Raw genomic sequence first — 20,837 nt, 5'->3', positions numbered from 1 at the left:
ATGACCTGGATTTGGGGTCTGCATCTGCCACTAACTAGCTTCAAGATCTTTTTCTTCCTTAGCTGTGAGAGGGGCATGATAAAAATGCGGTTCCTGCAGAGATCAACTTAGATGACACATATAAAGTGACTGGCATTACTTGGTGCTGAGTGAGCTCAGTAAATACCAGCTACTTTTTATTAATAATAAGCGATACTAAGACATTCACATCTATTTCACATACAGACGGCAAAGCCCTATGTTGCGTGACTTTTCATCAAGAAATCATTCTGTGCGGTTGGTATATTCCAACAGGGAGATGCTTTTCAACAGTCGGAGCAGCATTTGATGGTTTGACCTTGTTTCTCAGCAGGCAGAGCTGCTGGGTGAATCAAAGCCTGCCTCAGTGCTGGTGGAATAAAAGGACTAGCTTGGGAACTCACTTTTCATTCAACAAACATTTTGAGTGTGTGTGTGTGTGCATGTGTGTATACCATTGTTTGAAATACTTGAGGCACAACAACAGAGAAAAAAAAAAAAACAAGCAAGGCCCCTGTCCTCATGGAGTTAACCATCTAGCTGGGGACAGACATCAAAATACACGGAATGGAAATACACATATAAGGGCAAATGGAAATGGATCCAACATCAGACATTGACGAGGGTTTTTAAAGACAAGTCTGGGCCCTCGGAGAGCACAGGGCAGAGGTGAGGAGCACCAGAAAACCCATTTTCTTAAGTGCCTGCTCTTGTTAGTTGGGAACTTCACTGGCTCTAGAGGCTGCTAAATTTTTAAGAGACAAGCACATTTCCCTTTGGAAATACCACCCTGTAAGCAACCATATCAATGCTCTCACTTGCACAAAGTGCCATAAATATTTGATTGTCACTAACTTTTAAGGAGTTGAGAAAAACAACCTCTCCATTGCCTTCTGTGACTCCAAATGGAAAATCAGGATGGAACATTTTGCAAACATGACACCTCGTCACCGCGAGCCCGCCGCCCACTCGGCCTGTTTGTATTTCTGGGGCTGGTGTCTGTCAGCAGCAGCGAGGTGGCTTCTGGCCTCCCTCTCTGCTTCCCTGTGGAGGCCAGAGAGTGAGATGAGACAAGTGACTTTCATTTGATTCTGTGACACGGATTCTTCTTAGCTTTGTTGGTTGCTTAGTTGTTTGTTTTGTGAGTTATGGCCTCAGAGTTCTTTGTTCAAGAGATGCTTTTCTGGAAGTGTATGCAGTCAGGGAGCCAAGGTTTGTATGTTTACCTAGTTGAGGTCAGATTTGAACCCATCTCCAGATGTTTAAGACTATAGAGCTTTGGCTTTTGACAGGTTAGGGTAATGAGCACTCACTAATTGTGTGACCCTAAGAAAGTAACTTCTCCTTCCTTGGAAAGGGAATAATAGTTGGTACCACATGGAATGCCGATTCATTGAAGAAACAGGCAAAGCTGCTTTGTTGAATGTTTTGTCCTCAGTAGTTAGAGCAATGACAGTTACAAAGCGTTCAAGAAGAGGTTTTTCTAATCACGATCACCATCATCATCTTCATCTTCATCCTCATCCCCATCACCACCACCACCACCTTCACCCTCACCCCCACCATGTCATCCCCATCATTAGCACCACCACCATCTTCATCATCATCACCACCATGTTCACCTCATCCCCATCATATCACCCCCATCATCACCACCACCACCATCTTCACCCGTAGCCCCATCAGGCCATCCCTATCACCACCACCACCACCATAATAGTCACCCTCAACACTATCATGAGCCCCATCATTATCTCCGTCTAAATGTTCATCATAATCATCATTTGCGCCTTCTTCATCTTAGTCTGAAGATTCAATGATAGGAACTCAACGAGACCAGATTGCACTCAAGTTCTGGTTCTGCCCCTTAACAAGTGTACTATCCCGTAGTGGGAAATATTTTCTCTCTCCTTTGGCATCTCAGTTATCGTAGCTTTAGAAGGAACCATAATGCCTTCCTTGTGGGCACTGGTATGAGGATTAACGTCCCTAGCAAAATAGGTGAGGCTCCAACACACCTGCCTAGCATTTCACTGGGCTAGAAAGGAGACTCATTTCTTCCCCACAAGAGGAAAATTATGCTCATGGGACTTTCTAGATTATAAAACACATTTCTATAGATTTTTTTTTCCTGAAGCATTGGAACAGATTCATTGGAAAGAGGAGTATGAGTTATGAATATTTATAAATATGGAATCTGAGGCACAAAGAGGTTGAGTAATTGCCTATAGTTCCACCTTTATGCTTCTGACTTCTCAATAGTTGACTTTGTTTTTTTTTTGTTTTTTTTTTTTTTATAGAGGCATGCTTTATTTATTTGTTTGCTGGTTTGTTTGTTTTGTTTATACATGCACTGGGTACAGTCAGAAGCGCGGGAGGGTGAGAGAATTCACCAGAGCCAGAGCGGGGAGCAGAGCAGGCAGAAGGACCGAGGTACACTGCTGAGGGCAGCAGCGGGCGGCAGGAGAGGTCTGCACGCCATGTGGGACCCTCCTCTGGTGGCCGGGGAGCAGCCGGGGATCGAACCGGCGCCGCAGAGGCCGTGCGCAGTTTCGCAACCCAGCGCTCAACCGCTGCGCCACCGGGGAGGCCCTCAATAGTTGACTTTGATCCTTTAGTCACAACACTAACAAAAAGTTTGGGTGATAACACTGGAAATTACCTCGCACACTATTTTATTTATTTTACTGCAATCCATAAAAGATTTTACATTGCAACCCAATTAACTCACATATAAGTTTCATGAATCAACACTAATTTTCATTATCCTTTTTTTAAAGATTTATTTATTTAGGCAGACAAGACCTGGGGTACAGGCCAGAGGTGTGAGGGTAAAAGGATTCACCAGAGACAGAGTGGGGAGCAGAACAGGCGCATCTACTGAAATACACTGCTGAGGGGATCAGTGGGGAGACAAGAGAGGTCTGCTGTGCCATGTGGGTAGCTCCCTGGCTGGGGATCAAACTCGTGCTGCAGTGGCGGGGGATAGCTTGATATCACTGTCTTTAACTCCTGCGCCACCAGGGAGACCCCAGTTCTCACTGTTATCTTCCAGTGTCATATGGTTTAGTTTATGTAAAGTTGCGGGGATAACCTCTACATGGATTTTACCACCCAAGGCATCACATCTATACTTCATAAAACACAGGGCATTTTCCCCCAGAACTGTGTATCAGAATGACCTGGACACTTTTCCCAGAACCCCTGTCTGGATCCTGCCCTGGGAAACTATTGGCCAGTAGATCTGGGTGTAGTCCTAGTGTCCTGTTTTGTTTTGTTTTGTTTTTCTTAAGAAAATACCCCAAAAGACTAACAGTCCACTGGTTAAGGACCACAGTCCTGTCGTATCCCTCTGATTGTTTCCACCTGAAAGCTCTTCCTAGTGAGTGTTTTTTTTTTTTTTTATGAGTATGTTTTCAATCTCTAGAACGTGTTTCCTGGGGAATTTGCCTTAGTCTCAACCCTCTCTCCCGCGTTGAAGGAATGAATTTCCAGTTGTCAGTGGGAACAGAGACTTGTGGCTCATGATAGTGGTTTGAGCCCAGGTGGGGCAGGACCGCTGGGGCCAGCAGTGCTGGGGGCACAGACTCATGCTTCCCCCCAGGACATTACGAAATGGCTTATTCTATCCTGGTCTTGGGGAGGGAAGCCTGGTGCAAATACTGCTTATCCAGGATTTTCTTTCCAACCCCGGGAGTTGGGAATTAAGAGAAATTCTCCCAGGGGCTCCCCTAGCTAATACCAAGGACAGTCTAGCAGGAAGGTTGAATTCTTCCAGCCTGCCTCTCCTGCCCTCATCTCCTCTGCTGTTACACAATTTAATTACCAGTTTAATCACTCCCGAAACCCCATCCATTCCCTGAAGGTCCCCCCTTTCATAGCAAGGCATCTGGGCGATAAACAGCTGTCCACCGGCAGGGCGATGGGACTCTGGAAATCCTCCCTTGACACACAAGAAAGACAGGACCCAATAAAAATGGGAAGTGTTTTGACATTTCACTCTGGGTGTTTGTTGTACTTTTAATAATAAAGGAAGAGCAAAGTATTTGTAGCTGTAACCAAAGAGGCAGCATTTGGCATGGAAATCACTGGGGATTTTTTCTACCAGGTTTTATTTTTGCTTGGAGGGAGAGGAGAAAAAGAAACAACAAAGAATGAGGAAGAAACAGAAGTTCAAGAACAGGGGAAAGCAAGACTCTGCTCTTTCCCTCTATAGCACTGACACCCCCGGGACTTGGGGGTCATCTGTAGTGTCCTTTCTGGGAGGCCTGTCCCCACACTTAACTGCTGGTCCACAAAGATGGCTCTGGGTCTCGCTCCCCTGTCACCAGACGTGATGAGTGAGCAGGTCAGATGGTGCCTCCTGTGAGCCGGGTCCTACATGTGCTAGTTTTGCAGGGATTTAATGTTTCTTTTTGATTTGCACGATTATTCCATGAAGAAACTCAGAACCCCCATTCAACAGAAGCAAAAAATGGAGCCCAGCGTGGTCAACACTTGCCCAAGGCCACAAGGCCGGTCTGCAAAGAGGCAGCCTTCCAAATCTTCAAACCACCGCCCAAGAGCCGGGCACTTTAGAAAATGATTCCCTGTGGAGTCCTCAAGGTGTTGTGTTAATTCACCTCTATGCACCCCTTTATCTCTTTGAACTCTGGCTCCAACCCTCCCCTCCTACCACCACTGCCCCCCCCCCCCGCTGCCCTGCTTAAAAATATAAAATAAAGCAGGGTAGTAGCCAGCTCCTGGGTGCATTCCATAACTTTGTTGCATACCGCATATTTAGTTTTGTAATGAAAAATCCCAGCTCCAGGCGATGCATAGGATAGCATTTCTAATGTTTTTTAAACAGCTATTAATGTAGCTGAGCACTGTGTGAGTGCGTGTGTGTGTGTGTGTGTGTGTGCGTGTGTTCTCCCTTCTCTGTATAATCATCTGCTGAGTGTGATTTCTGAGATGAGAAGCCAGAGGAGGGGCGAGTGTGATTGACGGGCCAGGCCCCGCTCCAGGAAAGTCCCATCTGGGGTTGGTTTGGGGAGCAGTCAGATGTTGAGGGGGAGGTCAGCCAGGCGTCCTCAGCTCCCCCGCCTTCAACACCCCAGCCATCCACACGCTGCACACACCCGCGCTCGTAATTGAGGCTTGCTTTGGGCAGATGCTTTGTGGAGTGGGGCTAGAACAGCTGCTAAGTTTATGGAGGAGAAAGAAAGCAGGATGGTGCAGCAGGTATTTCTCCCCGTTTTATTTTTCATTGGGAATTGTGATTTGAATGGTACTCAAACCCATCCTTGCGTTAAGTCGGTGCTGTCTGCTGTGCTACTGTGCCCCCTGCATCCCTGCATCCTGCATCCCTGCATCCCTGCATCCTGCAGGCAGAGGCGAGGATTTCAGCCTCCTCTGTGTGTGTGTGTGTGTGTGTGTGTGCGTGCGTGCACACACGCGCTAGCCTTCTGCTTGATGTGTTGAACTGAGCTGTTCTCAGAACCAGCAGGTTAATGGTGTGATTCTGCATTTCTTGACTTTGTTTCCATGCCCCGGGGCACGATGCTGTTTAGCTCCTTGCTCTGCACTGGAGGCTTTTTCTGAGTATGTGCCATTTCTTGCCAGAGAAGTAGAACTGTGCACACCACTAAACTAAAGTAAAGCAGAGTGTCAGCAAGACTGCACACTGCGGGCAGCGCCGGGAGGCTGGTTCTCCCCAGTGAGAGTGGGGTCAGGGGGCAGGATGCTGGGGGAGGGCCGTGGGCAGGCCTCGCTGCTCTCCTTGCTGTGTGGACAGACACAATCAGCTGGACTGTGAGGGCTGGACACTCCCTGTGTGATTTTTCAATATCGGGGCTGGGTTTATGCACAAGAGGATTTTGAAGGGGCAAGAAATGGACAGGGGAGAAATAAATTCCTGACGCAAAGGGAAAATAGGTCCTCAAGAAGTTTGACAATGAGAAATGGAGAAAACAAACGAACTACAGAAAAGAAAAATATACTTTTAAATGAAAAGACCAATCGATGGTCACCAGAAGGGACGGGAATCAGGGCTGCAGAGAAGGGGGCCCACGGTGGAGAATGGCGCCAGCCTTTATGTGTCCGTTTACGCGTGGATTCTGGATGATGCACCCTGAAAATTAATGATGTCATCTTGCAACTAAAGTAGAAAATAAAAGTAAAGAATGCATTGGGGAAACACACACAGGGAAATGCTTGACGGGTGTCCAGCCCACCTTGGCAGTGAGGGCAGCCAAGCTTTCCCTCCTCTGTGTGTGAATCGGGCATTTTGACTGAAAAGCATGTACCCGGTGTGTGTCCTCCACATGGAGACTATTTTGCCATTGAGATGTCATTTATGTTAGGTTTTTTTAAAAGATTTATTTATGCATACAAGAACTGGGGTACAGGCCAGAGGTGCGAATGGAGGGGTGAGAAGGCTCCCCAGAGACAGAGTGGGGAGCAGAACAGGTGGATCTACTAAAATCCACTGCTGAGGGGAGCAGCGGGGAGACAGGAGAGGTCTGCTGCGCCCTGTGGGTCACCTCTCTGGCTGGGGAATCGATCTCATGCTGCAAAGGCTGGGGACAGCTTCATGGGTTGCGTCTTAACCCCTTGCGCCACCAGGGAGGCCCTGGGTTACATTTGGAGCCAGAATGTTTTGCAAAGTCGAATGGGTCCTTTGTTCTTTTATGAGTTTCTCACAACTACTTTATTAAACCACTCAGGGCAATGAGAAGAGAAATGAATAGAGAAATTAAAAAAAAAATAAGAGGATCCTCTTCTTTGCTTTCTGGCTAGGTCTCCTGAGCCCACCGCAGAGAGGAAAGTGGGGGTGTGGGATGTTTCAGGAACGAAAGGACCGCACCTCGCGTCTGAGGGTGGATTTCTGGGGTCCACTCTGCTCTAGTCGTCAGCTTACGGTGTTTATCTTAAAATAGCAATGATATCCTGACTATTTCATGCTTCGGTAAAATATTTAAATTGAAATGGCTTTTTTTTTTTTTTTTTTTTTTTGCTTTGGTGACTCAGACTTGGCTGCATCCTAACAATCCTTGTGGTCCTGGTCCCTGGCACACAAGCTGAGGGTCGGGGTCTCGGGTCACGAGGGGCCCCTGCCATCCTCCTGGATTGAGTTGCTCTAATGGACTGAGCTTTGGTGGATGAGGACAAGGGAGTTTCCTCCATGTGGATCCTAAGGGCTGCTCTTTATTTCAAGCTTCTACCCAGTGCTGTACAATAGTGGGTTTCAAATCATGAGGTCTTGGTGGTTTTATTTTTTTCCCATTTGTGCAGCAACCCAAGAAAATCCACACACTGAAAATTAGATGTTAGGTTTCCAAAGTCTTGAGGCGCTGGCTGGGTGATGTGGGGGATGTGTGCAAAGCACAGTCACCCTCCCCTCTCACTCAGAGCCCCCCTAGCACCCTGCCTCTGTAAATACCAGTATTTCTGGGATCATCCCACTTATTTAGGGAAAGGTGGGGGTTCGGCCTTGGGTAGAAGGCGGCTTCTGCCAATAAGGGAATGTCTAGCCAGAAGGCTCCAAATAACTCTTGCCTGTCACCATCACCTCCGTGACGTTGACTGCAGTTCTCAACCCAGAGCCCGTTCACATGACCAAGCTCCTTGACCTGGAGCAGAAAAGGTGCCCTTAACGTGAAGGTATTTTTCCAGAAAATACATTTCAGCCAAGCTGAGAATCCAGGAACATCACTAGGGAGGAAACAAGACATCTCTGAAGCCATTTGAAGGTGAAAAAAAAAAAAAATTCCATAGGAAGTGCAATGATCTTAATTAAATATTAGCTGTAATTAGCCCAAAGTGCAAATGTTGGGAATATTAATTAGGGTTTCTCTAGGAGGACTGTCAGTGTTAATCAGTAACAGTGGGGGGTCCCGCCAACATCTGTTGGCGAACTCAGGGATCAGGAATGTGATCTAGAAGCCCCGGACCTGGATGCACCTGGAGGCACCTGGGCTTCCCCCGCTACAGGTGGCATCCTGGCTGTGCCAGGTGCTGGTGAGGTTGGTGGTCTGTCCTGGCCCAGCCGGCCCTTGCCTTTCCTAAGGTGGCCCAGACCCTTCTAGAGCCCGGCTTCAGCCTGGAGAGGGCAGGGCTTTCCTGTGTCCTGCTCTGCCCCTGCCCCAGACGCCCCCTGGCCTGGCGAATCTGCGCCTCCTGCAGCCCAGCACGCACCCTCCCCCACGTGGGATGTCCCACCGGGTCTGGAGGCCTGGGTGCATGTGACAGACAGAGGTGTCATCTCTTTTGTGAATTGGAAACGAACCTCCCCAGCAGGTGATCATCTTGCCAGATGAGAGACACCTGGGCACGCGACGGACACCATTTATTTTAGCTCCCGGCTTCCTTAAGAGGTACCTAAGGCTGCATCCTTGCAAGATTATTGGCCAGTTTGGGACTGTACCATCCTTCACCACAAAATTAAGTGGGATTCGAAATGCAATGCACGGAATGCAGGATTCTAGATGTCAACACTCTTAACACGAGGGCTGCAAAGCATCCTTTGCGGGGCGGGGGCTGCTGTGTATCGTAGTGTGATTAGTGCGTCCCTGACCTCCAGCCCCAGGTGCCAGAAGCACCCCTTCCTCCCATCGTGACAACCAGAGTGGCTCTGGTCAGCCACTAATGGCCCCTGAGCAGCCACCCTGTGTGAGCGCTACTGATACAAAGCGCCCGGCACATGGCCGGCACCCAGCGGCCTGTCCCAGAGCACCAAGGAGACCAGGGCGCCACCCGAGGAAGCACCGAGGCTGCCCTAACCCTCCTGCACCTGCCCACCTGCGGAGTGTGCCACCCAGTGTGGTGTGTTTATGGCTCAGCATCCAGTGATGCAAGTGGATCCCGAAGGAGAAGCAGATGTTCCATACCAGGCCACCTCGACACTGCCACGTCCAGTCTGCTGAGCGGTTCTCTCTCCCGCCTTGCTGCTGGCTTAATTCCTGCCCTGACTATCTGCATGAGAAGGACTCCTTATCTGTGTCCCCTGGTCAGTTAGAAGACTTTTTCTGCCTAGGACCATCCAGTCTCTGGCACAACTACAGGACTCTGCATCAAAGCACAGGCTGCATGGCGATGTCCCAATAAAACTTTATTTATAAGGTTAAACCATGCCCAGATTTGTCCCTGGGTCATTTGCCAATCCCTCCTTTTCTTTTCCCACACTCTCTCCTGTTGCCTAAGACAAGAACCCAGGGGTCGTTATTCCGACACGCATTCACTTAGCAAACACACAGGCCCAGTGGGGCTCTGGAGATGAAAGGGAGGGTGTGACGTGGCTTCCGCTCACAGGGAATGCCAACAAACAAACAGCACTTGGAGTGATGTCAGATGTGGTCCCAGGCTGCAGCGGACAACAGGGAAGAAACAGCTGCACGTGCGTACCAAGGAAGGCTTTCAGGAGGAGGCGGCTCTCGATCTGGTCCCTGGAGACAGGAAGAGGCCAGCCAGGCCAGGGAGTAGGGGACACTTTCCCAGCAGGGAGGAGACTTGATGTGGGCCAGAGCTTGGGGCCCTGCTTCTACCTCAGGATCCCCGGCTTCCAGGGCACAGGGCCCTTCTGTTTCCAGCGAAGAGGGAGCTAACACCGCGTCCAGTACTTCCAGGATGGCCCTGCTGACATTTCACTGTCGGCTCCATCCCCCTGGCTGACTTCTGCTTTGGGCAGACCCTCTTCAAGAGCTGTCTTGGTTGCTGCAGGCTGACATTTTTATAGCCACCCCTCGCCGTGGGAAGAGACCTCCACCCCCAGCTCCAGCAAAATCCCAGGATCAAACCTCCCTGGCATTTCCTGGACCGCACTCGGTTAGATGGATGCGAGGCCGTATCCAGAGACCCAAGAGTGGAAGGCTATGCGAGCCAGGCCAGGGCGCGTGACAGTACCAGCCAGGCGCCTCCACACACACACACACACACACACACACACACACACACACACACACACACACAGCCTGAGAGTGGAAGTCCCTGCAGAGAGACGGACATGATCCTTGAAGAAAGAGACATGAGCTCCCAGCCCCCAGCCGTCTTGACAACCAACATCCTGGTGGTCCCCAGGCGTGGCCAGATGCCCACGCCCGGCGCAGACAGACCCCACCAGCCCCAAATGCTTCACAAAGAGGTTGCAAGGAAGGGCCTGCATTTCTGTTTCCACTGGCTCGGATATTTGGAGAAACCAGTCTGGGGGTGGAAAGGGATGTCTTCACTTGTAAAATGTTTTTAACTTATCCCCGGCTTCGTTCTCCTCAAAGTGTCATCGTTAACATTCTAATTAAGGTCCCCTCTAAACACACGCGCCTGCTCGGTGCCTGCATCTGAGAATAAACTCATCCTGCCCCGGCCCGGCTCTTTGCTGCTTTAGCCCAGCGGCTCTTGAGCCTCTTTGGCCCGGACCAAGGCGGCGGGAGCCACCCTGACGTCTGTGTCCTGCTGTCGTCCTCGGAGGGCCCAGGTCACGTCCAGTCGACCGCAGCCGAGGGAGGGGAGCCTCGGGGGTGCTTCATTGCCGAGTCTCCCTCCCTCCCTCTCTCGCTCCTGTTTTTCTCTCTCTGTGTGGTCTGAGACCGTGGAAAATTTGCACCTCCGGGTTACGGTTTCTGATGCCATGGTGCGTGTGCGCGTGTGCGCGTGTGCCAGTGTGTGTGGTAGTGAGGCGTGGAGGTGGGCGTGGAGGTGGGAAAAGATAGATGTTTCCTGAAATGGAAGCGTTTGAATTCAGGTTTTTTTTTTAATTCTTTTGATTAGACTGTAACGATCACACTGCATGTTTTGCCTAGATCTGAAGGGCGGGTTGTTATGTAATACTCTGTGCTGGTAAAAAAAAAAAAAAAAAAAAATCAGGCGGGGGTTGGGGGGGGCCCTGACTAATGAGACTGAGAGTTAAGTCCAGGATTTTGCAGAAATTCTTAGGGTGGGGGTATTGGGGGCACCATCTTTATCCAGATTGCCCTGGAATTTTCTTTTTTTCTTTAGTTGTTTCACATTAGCACTGAGAACATTTTCTCTCTCTCTCTCTCTCTCTCTCTCTCTCTCTCTCTTGCTCGCTTGCTCTCACACACACACTCACACACACACACACACACACTCTCACACACACACAAGCGCCCGTGCACACCATTGTGGGCATTCAAAGGCGCCCCATCCCCTTCTATGAGCCAAGTCACATCAAACTTGGATTCAATTCACTGCTTAGATGAGTTCTCTCCTCTCAGGAGCACACGCCATTCCATCTCTCTTGGCATTTGGAGGATCAGGTCGAGGTTGTGCTGTCACGGTAGACTGCAACCGTGCTCCCGGCGGGAATGAAATCAGGGGGCCCTGGTGGAGCCCTGCCCGGGGGCGCAGACCCCTCTCTGATGCTGGCAGGGGGTTGGGGAAAGGTGTCGCCTTGCAGGGCCTCAGTTTCCACTCTGGTGCAACAGGGTGTCCGAGGTGGTCCTGGCAGGCATGTCTGGTCTGGTGGAGGAGCAGGAACTGCGCCCTCAGGCTCTGGACACGGCGCAGCCTCCAGTGCCAGAGCAGGGGCCCTGGGTGGGGAGGCTCTCTGGGTGCCAGCTCACCTTTTCTTTCTCCCCCTTTTGGCTTTTGCAGGGTAATCAGGAAGCAGCCGCCGCCCCGGACACCATGGCTCAGCCTTACGCTTCGGCCCAGTTCGCCCCCCCTCAGAACGGCATCCCCGCGGAATACACGGCCCCTCACCCCCACCCCGCGCCAGAGTACACGGGCCAGACCCCCGTCCCCGAGCACACGCTAACCCTGTACCCTCCCGCCCAGTCGCTGTCGGAGCAGAGCGCCGCGGACACCAGCGCGCAGACGGTCTCCGGCACCGCCACAGTAAGTGGTGCGCTCGGGGCGCGCGCCAAAGGTGGGGGGCTGCACCTGCCTGGGGGCGCCCCACCTGCCGGGGCTCCCGCTCAACACCAGCTCTGTGCCCATCTGGCCCCCCGGGCTCCTGTCTGCACGTGTCCTCCCCTGTGCCGTCTGCAAATCAGCCACATCCTTCACTCCCAGGCCACCTGCACCTGTCGTGTCCCCTTTCCAGGACTGTGCCACCTCCAGGGACTCAAGCACGAGGCTCCTCAAACTGGTTACATAGAGATAGAAAGTACAGCCCATAAAATTCACACCTTTCTTAGGTGTACAATTCCCTGGTCTGTAGTAGATTCATGGAATGAGGCAGCCATCACACCATGTAATTTTGGAGATTTCCATCACCCCAAAACAAAACTTGTGTGCTTGGACCAAGGCTCCCACTTCCTCCCCAGAACCCTTAACTTAGCCTAAGGCACCTGCTGTTCAGCTACATTTGTAGGACAGTCCCTGGTTCTTCCTTTTTTACTGCTGATCGTTGGGGTAGCAGACCCGGCCTGCAAAGGGGCAGCAGGAGGGAATTGGGCAGCTGGTAGGTCTCGTCTGTATTTTGATGGTGGTGGTTACAGAAGTCTAGGCACCAAAAAGAGTACATTTTATTGCATGGAAATTGATTTACTATATTAAAAAAAAACAGAAAATAAGTCAAAAGAACAATATTTTATTGCCATCATCAATGAAAACTGGCATAATTGGCTATGGATCAAAAATAACCCTAAGCAAAAATGACTTTAAAATTAGTGCTGATGTGTTGTACCATCTCACTGAGTCATCAAGATGCATATGAACATCTGGGACCCTTGTTGTGCTGAATTCTTAGGAAGCTCGGGCACAGCAGGCTCAGGTCCAGAACCTGTCGTAGGGAGGAGGTAATTATGCCTCCTTCTCCTGTCCCCAGACCTCTGGAAAACCAGTATTTGTGAAAAAGTTTGTTGGTTTGAAGTGTGGCTTATTTCTTGTAACTAACAGTAACCATTGACTAACTTTTCAACCTGGTACTTTATTTGGAGGTTTGGGTAAAAATTTAAAAAAATATATACTAGTCTAAAATTTTTTCAGCCCCCTTTTTATTGTGGTAAAATAGATCCATAACATAGCATTTGTCATTTTAGCCATTTTAGCACATACAATTCAGTGGCATAAATGTATTCACAATTGAGTGCAAACATCGTCATTATCTAGTTCTATATTTTCATCACCACCCCCAAAGTACCACACCACTATGCAGTACTCTCCATTTCTCCCTTCCCCCTGTCCCTGGAAACCATCATTTGGTCCTCTGTCTGAATGGATTTGGGCATTCTGGATAGAAAAATATAATATATGACCTTTGTGCTGGGCTTATTTCACTTAAAATAATGTTTTCAAGGTTTATCCATATTGTAGTATGTATTAATACCTCATTCTTTTTCATGGCTGAATACTATTCCACTTTGTTGCTTATATTTCCTTTAAAACATTCTTTCATTTATTCATAGACCTCTGCAAATTTTTGCAGTTGCGAATCGTGTTGCTATTGCCTCTTTGCTCTGACTGCTGTGTTTTAGGGATGGATGCATCACATGGCCTGGCTCTCTTAGAGTATGTTTATTGTTGTGTTGATTGCCAGGTGGAGTGATAGAGTTGTTCATTTTTTTATTCATTATTTTATGATGATGGCTATTTTAAGATTTTAAAAAAGTTCAGTCAGACATTATTAAGCCTCAGCCTGTGCCAACTACACTAACTGTTGTGGGAGAGCCATCCACTCACTCACAATAGTTATTGAGCTTCTGCTGGGGCTGGGACTCAAACTAGGCGGTGTGGTTGAACCAAGTGGAAGTAGTCCTTTCCCTCTTGTAGATAGTGTGAGAGGAAGAGCAAGAAGATGGGCTGCTCAGATAGCTGTATCAACATACACTGTGACACTAGCTATATCAACCCACATTGTGATGTATGCTCTTAAGGAAACAAGAACTATGGGAGGTTAAACAATAGCAGAAGTGCTTCCTGCAAATGGGTAGTCTGGGAACATTTCTTCCAGAAGAGGATTTTTAAGGTGAGAAGACAAAGTTTTCTAGGCAGAAGGAGTACAGCGCCGAAGGTCCTAAGGATGGAAGAACTTTGCTCTGCAAAGAACTAGAAAAAGACCAATAAACCCAGGGCCTATGAAGGGATTCATCTGTCCAGTGTGTGGAGAGGAGCTCTGCGGGGGCCACCCCAAAGGTCTAGCGGGTTCTGTAGTGACTTGGGATTCTACCTTAGGAGCAATGGGGAGTCATTAAAAAGAGTTTAAGTGAGAAGAGTTATAAAATGACAATTTCAAAATTTCAAAGAATGGATTAGTTATGCGTATCTTAAAAGAAATCAATCCAGTTGGGGAGGTGAGATGCTTGACATCCTCTCATACATACGCACAAAACTCATTAGCAAGCAACACAACGGAACTTAAAAACCCTGTTGGTTGTGGCTCTGCCCTGTGCAGGACAGTGAGCTGAAGGAACAGACATGCACCTTTCCTCAGGGAGCTTTGCATCTGCTAGTGAGCGCAGGATATGCGTTCTGGAAATTATTGTCACGTGGTGAGTTCTATAGCCCGAGTCTTCAAGGCTTTGTGTATCATGGTGGCAGAAGAAAATGCTTTCTAAGGAGGCTGTCTCAACCAACACCATGGTTGAGTAAGAAATAAATGTTTGAGGGTCTTCTGGTTGCTAGTGACAGAAAACTCAGGAAGGAATGTGTTGGCTCATACACAAAACCCAGGAGGAAGACTGACTTTAGACAAAGCTGGGTTTGGGCATAGACCCACTGGGCTCCAACAGGATCCATCCCTGGTCTTCTTCCTCTTGCTTAGCTCCTTCCTCCAATTCTGTGTGATGGTCATGGCAAGAGCAGGCTCTTGCCATTATACCAGATTCAGAATGGATGACTCTTGGGCCAATCCCAGCACACCCTGGGAAACAGTCTTTCCCTGTTTTCTATGGAATCTCTTAGTTCAGGGCTAGAGCTAAACTTGAGTGCCTCGGCCCTGGAGCTCTTGATTCTCATACCCAGATTCATGAGCCAAGGATGGTTCCACCAGAGCCAATGATAAGGCACCTTCAGAATGCATCATAGAAGATATTGATCAATAGAAACTGGTCGGAGCTCAAGGGAGCAGGGCGAGCCATGGATGGAGGGGTTGAATCTATACATTTGCCAAGTGTGGGTAACAAGAGAGGGACAGATCCTTGGAGAACTCGTAGGTGGTGGTGTGTAGAAGGAAAGGTGCTCCTAAGTGAGACACAAGTGTGGTCTGTAGACTGGGGTTGAGCCAGACAATGAAGTCAGGGACGCCTGGCTGATGTGAACTGACGGTGGCAGTTGGGACATCCCTGATGACCAGGGAGCAACTGGGTCGAGGACTCTGTGAGAAATATGCAGGGAGTGTGCGCTACCTGTGGTGAGCATTTGGAGTGAAGGAGAGAAAGGAAAAACAGCAATGGAGGGCCTCCCCGGTGGGGCAGTGGGCTGAGCGCAGTGCTGTGAAGCTGTCCACAGCCTCTGCAGTGCGAGTTCGATTCCAGGCCAGCCAGGGAGCTGACCCACATGGTGCAGCAGACCTCTCCTGTCTCCCCGCTGATCCCCTCAGCGTGTATTTCAGTAGATCCTCCTGTTCTGCTCCCCACTCTGTCTCTGGTAAATTCTGTCACCCTCTCATGCCTCTGGCCTGTACCCCAGCTCTTATATAAATAAATAGTTTTTTTTTTTTTTTAAAAGCAGCAATGGAGGAACAAAGACGTCAGAGAAAGCAGTTTGTAGGATAGTTGGCTTAATTTCACCCCTATGGGTGGGAAGAGGACAGAAAGGAGAGCAGGGAGTGAGAGCTAGAGGATGATGACTCAGGAGAGAAAAGGACAGCATTTTAGGAAGAATAGGAAGGACTGTGATCAATGGTGTATAGATGCAATGGGCAGTAATTTAAAAAGAAATACTTAATGCAGCTTTACTGACGTGTCGTTGACCTGCTATAAATGGTGCTTACTTAATGTGTGCAATTATGAAGTGCTGACGTGTGTACATACATGTGGGGCCATACTCACAGGTGTCAAGATAACACACATATCCAGTCCCCTCAATATTTTCTTGTATCTCTTTGCCACCGTCCTCCGCCTCACCCTGTTCTCAGACAACCAACCGATCTCCTTTTATGAAACCTCCGTGTCATTTCCAGAGTTTTATCTCAGTGAGATCAACTGTTAAGTGCTCCATTGTGTGGCTTTTCTCACCCCATCTTCATGCTAAGATCCACCTAGAGTGTCGCAAGCTTCCGTGGTGGCTCGCACTGTCGAGTGTCATCCGCTGGTGTGGACATGCCACCTCTTGTGGATCCGCTTACTGCGATGGGCTTGGGTGGTTTTCAGTGTAGCCCTCTATGGATAAGGCTCCTGTGGACATTTGGAAACACCAGGTTTGATGCGGAAGGGAAGTGTCTCGGTCCATTCGAACTGCGACAAGGAACTGCGCAGACCGGCTGAGCGGAAGCAGAAACCTCATGTTCACAGATCTGGAAGCTGCAAGACCAAGGTCAGGGCGCCAGCTTGTCGGGGCCAGGGGTCCATTTTCTGGTTCATCGCTGGTTCCTTTTCAGTGTCCTCACGTGGGAGAAGAGCCAGGGGACCTGCTTTTGTGTGAGGACACTAATCCCATTCATGAGGGCTCTTCCCCATCACCTCCCAAAGGCCCTGCATCCTGACCCACTCACCTGGGGCTTTCGGATCCCAATGTGCAAACACTCAGACCACAGCAAGGCGCAGGCGTACACCTGTGAAGGCACAGAAATCTGGATCATGAGGAGACATGAGAAGCTCACCCCGTGCCGTCTTAGGTTCCTGGTGTGAAGGCACCGTCATCGCTGACAGAGTGAGAACCCAGGAGTGTGGACGCAACGGCAGGACTCCTGAAGTCAGGCAAAGGGCAAGAGTGTGGGTCAGATGCCTCTGGGGGTGCCTGAGTGGCCATCGGTTCCTCTGAGGTTGCAGAGCGTGAACTTGCGGTTGGCGGGTTTCTTGCCTTCTCCGTCCACCTTTGCGAAGTCCTGAATGTGTCTGGAAGCTTCAAAGGAGAGAGAACCGTCATAGCTGGAGCAGGCGGGCTTTGTGGCTGACCTGGAGGCAGTGCGAGGCCCCTCATCCTTCACTGGTTTGGGGAAGTGGGGGACGTCCTCACGGGGCCATCTTGGTTTTGCTACAAACCACTCCACACACGGGCATTTCTCTCGCTGACCCGTCGGGAAGCGGCTTTGCTGTCTGTGACCTACTTCTGAGTTGTACTTCCCGGCATGACCGAGCAGAACATGGTCTTTGACAAGTTGGCTGAAGTTGTCTCTGCATCCTGGCACGTTTGCTGAGCACACTTTCTCTTCACACAGAGTCTGCATTTCCCGGGACACTCAACCTCAAAGTGGGTCAGACCCTGGATTGCCCCAGCCCCAGAAGCATGGCCCTGTGCACCTGCTCTATGACTCTCCAGGGGTGTGTGTCCAGGCACGAGCTCTGGGCGTGCAGGATGCTGAATAGCGGTCTGAGGCCACCGCAGAGGCCGTGGTTTCTTCGAGTCATTTTGGGTAAAAGAAAACTTCCCTCCATCTGGCAGGCTCCAGGAACGTCTAATGTATGCGCATGATTTCACGCAAAGTGCAGAATCTGTAAAAGGGAAGCAGGAGGCACCAGGCCTTCCACCCGGAGCTGCCCAGAAATGTCTGAAAGTACAGCCGGCAAAGACTTACCAGGTCCTCTCGCCAGTCCCCGAGGGCTAGGGTGAGGCCCTGGACGTTTGCTGCTCAGTGTCTATTTAGCACAGGCCCCCCAACATCACAGATCACTGTGCTGGCGTAGCTGATGCCACAGTAGACTCGATACTGCTCCTGACAAGGTATTTTACTCTTGACATATTATAATTAGAGATTTGCAAGTGGTGAATTTTCCATGTATCTCCAATAGCAACTTCTATTTTTAACATCTCTGCAGTCTGTCTAAAAGGTTCCCACCAACTCTAGGCCCCGCAAGGAGAGAGAATGTGGGCCCTAGAGCCTGGCCCCCAATTTCTGGGGAGAAGCTTGGTAGAGAAAAGAGCCGTTGGAGGAGGAGGCCGGCTCTCCCTGGTCTTTAGCTGCCTCCTCTGGGGGGTGTGTCCCCAGATTTCATCCAGACCCTTAAGAAGTAAGTCACGGGCTGGTGATAACTTCCTGGATTCTGCTTTCGAGGCCAATCAGGTAGCTAAGATGGGGAAAAAACACATCTCAATACATTCCTTTTTGTTAACTAGCTGTAATAATAATTGTAATTAGCATTACCAGCACTGCTTGTACAGCTGCTATTATTGTTATAATTACAGCAAAGCAGGTTATAAAAGTCACACGTTAGCAAAGAGGATGTGATGAAAACTCAGATTTCCTACAGCCTAGAAATGTGTGCGAATGCAAGCAGATGCCCGTCACAGTCCGTGCGGGCCGCTGTAACAAACACGCTATCAAGTGAGTGGCTTATAAACAGCAAACGTTATTTCTTACAGTTTGGGGGCAACAAAGTCCAAGAGAGTGGCACCCCCAGATTCAGTATCTGGGGAGAGGCCCTTCCTGCTTCCCGGATGGAGGGGAGACAGCCATGGTCTGGGGGCTCCATAGAAGGATGAGCCCCCTGATAAGAACTCCATCCTCTGCTATTTTCGGGGCTCCGGAGCATCCCAACCCCCGCTCCTATCCTGCATGCCGAAGGACCCCGCCGGCCTCTGGCCTCTGCTCTCAGCATTCCTCTGCCCGCACCCCACCGTGGCCCTGCCATCTGCAGCCTCCTCCTGTTCCCTCCTGAGCAGCCATCACAGCGGATGTTCTCCCTGGTGGGAGACTGTCCTCCTGTGCTCGTCTTAAACTCGGAGAAATCCTGGAGGGGAGAGTCTCACCCTAAGCCAAGTCACTGAGTCCAAACAGCAAGTGGGAAACAGTCGCCTCGAAGTGATAGATTTTGCCCGTGAGGGTTCAGCTGTGTTCTCGGCACTTCCCGTGTACAATTTCAAGTAACCTTGACTCCCCTTCACCTCCCACCCCACACACACACAAAAAGGAGGTGTGACCATCCCCCTGTTATCATTGAAATACCAAGGCGGGGGCTTCCGGAAGCCGGGGGCTCGGAGCTGGCGCTCATACCCTAGGGTGTGAGACCTAACCAGGCACCGGGCAGCTTCTCCCCTGGCAGGCGGGCTCAGCCGTGGGCTGCTCTGCAGAGATGGCCCTGGAGGCGGGGGCCACCCTGGGGCTGCTCACCCACCCCAGGCCGCAGACCCGAGCGTGTGCAATATCACAGGCTTCCAGCGAGCCCTGATTTGAGACCTAGGCCTTGAGCAAAGTCCAATAACACATTTGGTGGCTTCAAAATTGTCTTTTCAGATGGCAGCATGGCTGAGCTGTTCTGTCAACACCCGTTCCACTTTCCCGAAAGTTCACATTTACCTTGAGGAAGCTGGCACTGCCACGTGTTCCCGCATGAGGTCAAATGTTCTGTTTCTGCCTCCTTTTTGTGCTTGGGGACAAGTGTACAGCACCCAGGGCATCTTAGGGCATCCATCCCCCATGCCAGGGCTGCCATGTTGCCTGGAAGGCCTGATAACCCATGCCAGTCTGGTGGCCTGGGGCCAGGATGGGGCCCAGTGTAGTGTACCTCTAAGAGGAGCAGGTATGGCCATGGGTATCTGAGACCCAGGTGTCAGGCACCTCTGCATTTGTCCAAGACAGCGGCCTTGGGTTCTGGTAGGACTGCAGGCTCTCAGAACAAGCGAGGAAATACCAGCATGGGGTGAATAGGTCACGTGCTACCAGGGGCCAGTGAGGTGTGGACGGAAAGGACTTAGCAGTTCCACCCAGGGTGGTACCCTGGGCATGGAATGTGACCTTTCTGCGCCCCACTTTCTCCTTCCGGATTTGTGAGGTTGAGATTGTCTGTGAAGTCCACACAGGGTCATTCATGTGAAGGGCTGGGCACAGTGTTGGGCACACAGTGGACACTGCCATATTACCCATTAGAACAAGGAGATGACCGTGTCAACCATGATGCAATCACATGGCCTTCCCTCTGCTCTGAATCCATCCTCAGTATTTTCAGGTAACTAAATCCATCCTAATCATTACAAAATTTTATGTATTAAGAGTAAAATGCAGAGGAGGAGCCCCGTGGCCCCTAGTGGAGGATTATTAGGGCTTTGGTGCTAAGTGTGCTGTGGCCGTATCCATGGGTGGAGGTGTGACCCTGTACCCCTAAAACATTTGTAATGTTGCAAAGCAATGTTACCTCAGTAAACATACTTAAAGATAAATAGAAATGGAGGTCAAACTAAGGCTTAATTCTCAGATTTATCTTTAAAGTAATTCTTATGTTTGATGATTTCCATGTACATAGTTTCAGTCACTCAGACCTGAGTACGACTGATTGGTACAAGCTGTGCACTGACCGAAGCCTACGTCTAAATCCAGCAAGGTCAAGATTGACTAGAGAAACACATGACTGAAGTTCTGTTTGTGAGACCCGAGACATCTTGCTTTTCCTAAATGAGGGAAGATGCGACATACTCTGAATCTGAGTTAGTGTTTCCTTGGGGGATTCGTTGTCACATTTCAATTGCAAATCTTGCAGCCATCTAAAAAGTTCCATCTTGACTTTCTCTTTATTTACTGTTTTGTGCTTATTCGCACGTGTATCCTTTGTCACCAGCCTACTCCCTCAGCAGGACTCAGCAGTCTCTATCCATGATTAGGAACTTAGTCTTAGAGCAGGTCTTAGCACACTCAGCAGCTTTAAGGTGTTGGGGTAACTGGGTCATTTGAAGATGAAGTGGACAGTCTATGAGCTCTGTAATGAGTAGTCTAGGTCTCTGAAGAGCTTCATCTCTGTGGCGTTGTTCACCGTGGCTTTCTTTGTCCTTAAGTGAACTTAGAAGCAGGC

At 49.8% G+C, this 20,837-nt stretch overlaps 1 protein-coding gene across 20 annotated transcripts in view; it reads left to right on the top strand.

Moving 5' to 3' along the window:
- Positions 1 to 20,837, top strand: part of RBFOX1 (RNA binding fox-1 homolog 1) — a gene marked incomplete at both ends in the record, with an annotated part of 929,893 nt that overhangs the window by 755,314 nt on the left and 153,742 nt on the right. For 16 of the 20 annotated variants that reach the window (XM_084251201.1, XM_084251196.1, XM_084251209.1 and 13 more), the window contains one exon: positions 11,608 to 11,850. In XM_084251201.1, the coding sequence (XP_084107327.1) occupies positions 11,608 to 11,850 (243 nt within the window). Of the gene's footprint in view, positions 1 to 5,208; positions 5,242 to 11,607; positions 11,851 to 20,837 lie in introns of those variants that run through there. The other 4 variants (XM_084251202.1, XM_084251203.1, XM_084251198.1 and 1 more) reach the window with 3 other exon arrangements.

Source organism: Talpa europaea, assembly GCF_964194135.1.
Source record: "Talpa europaea genome assembly, chromosome: 12".
Lineage (NCBI taxonomy): Eukaryota > Metazoa > Chordata > Mammalia > Eulipotyphla > Talpidae > Talpa > Talpa europaea.
Note: the sequence above shows the minus strand (reverse complement) of the source record. Positions and strands in the feature narration are given on the sequence as shown.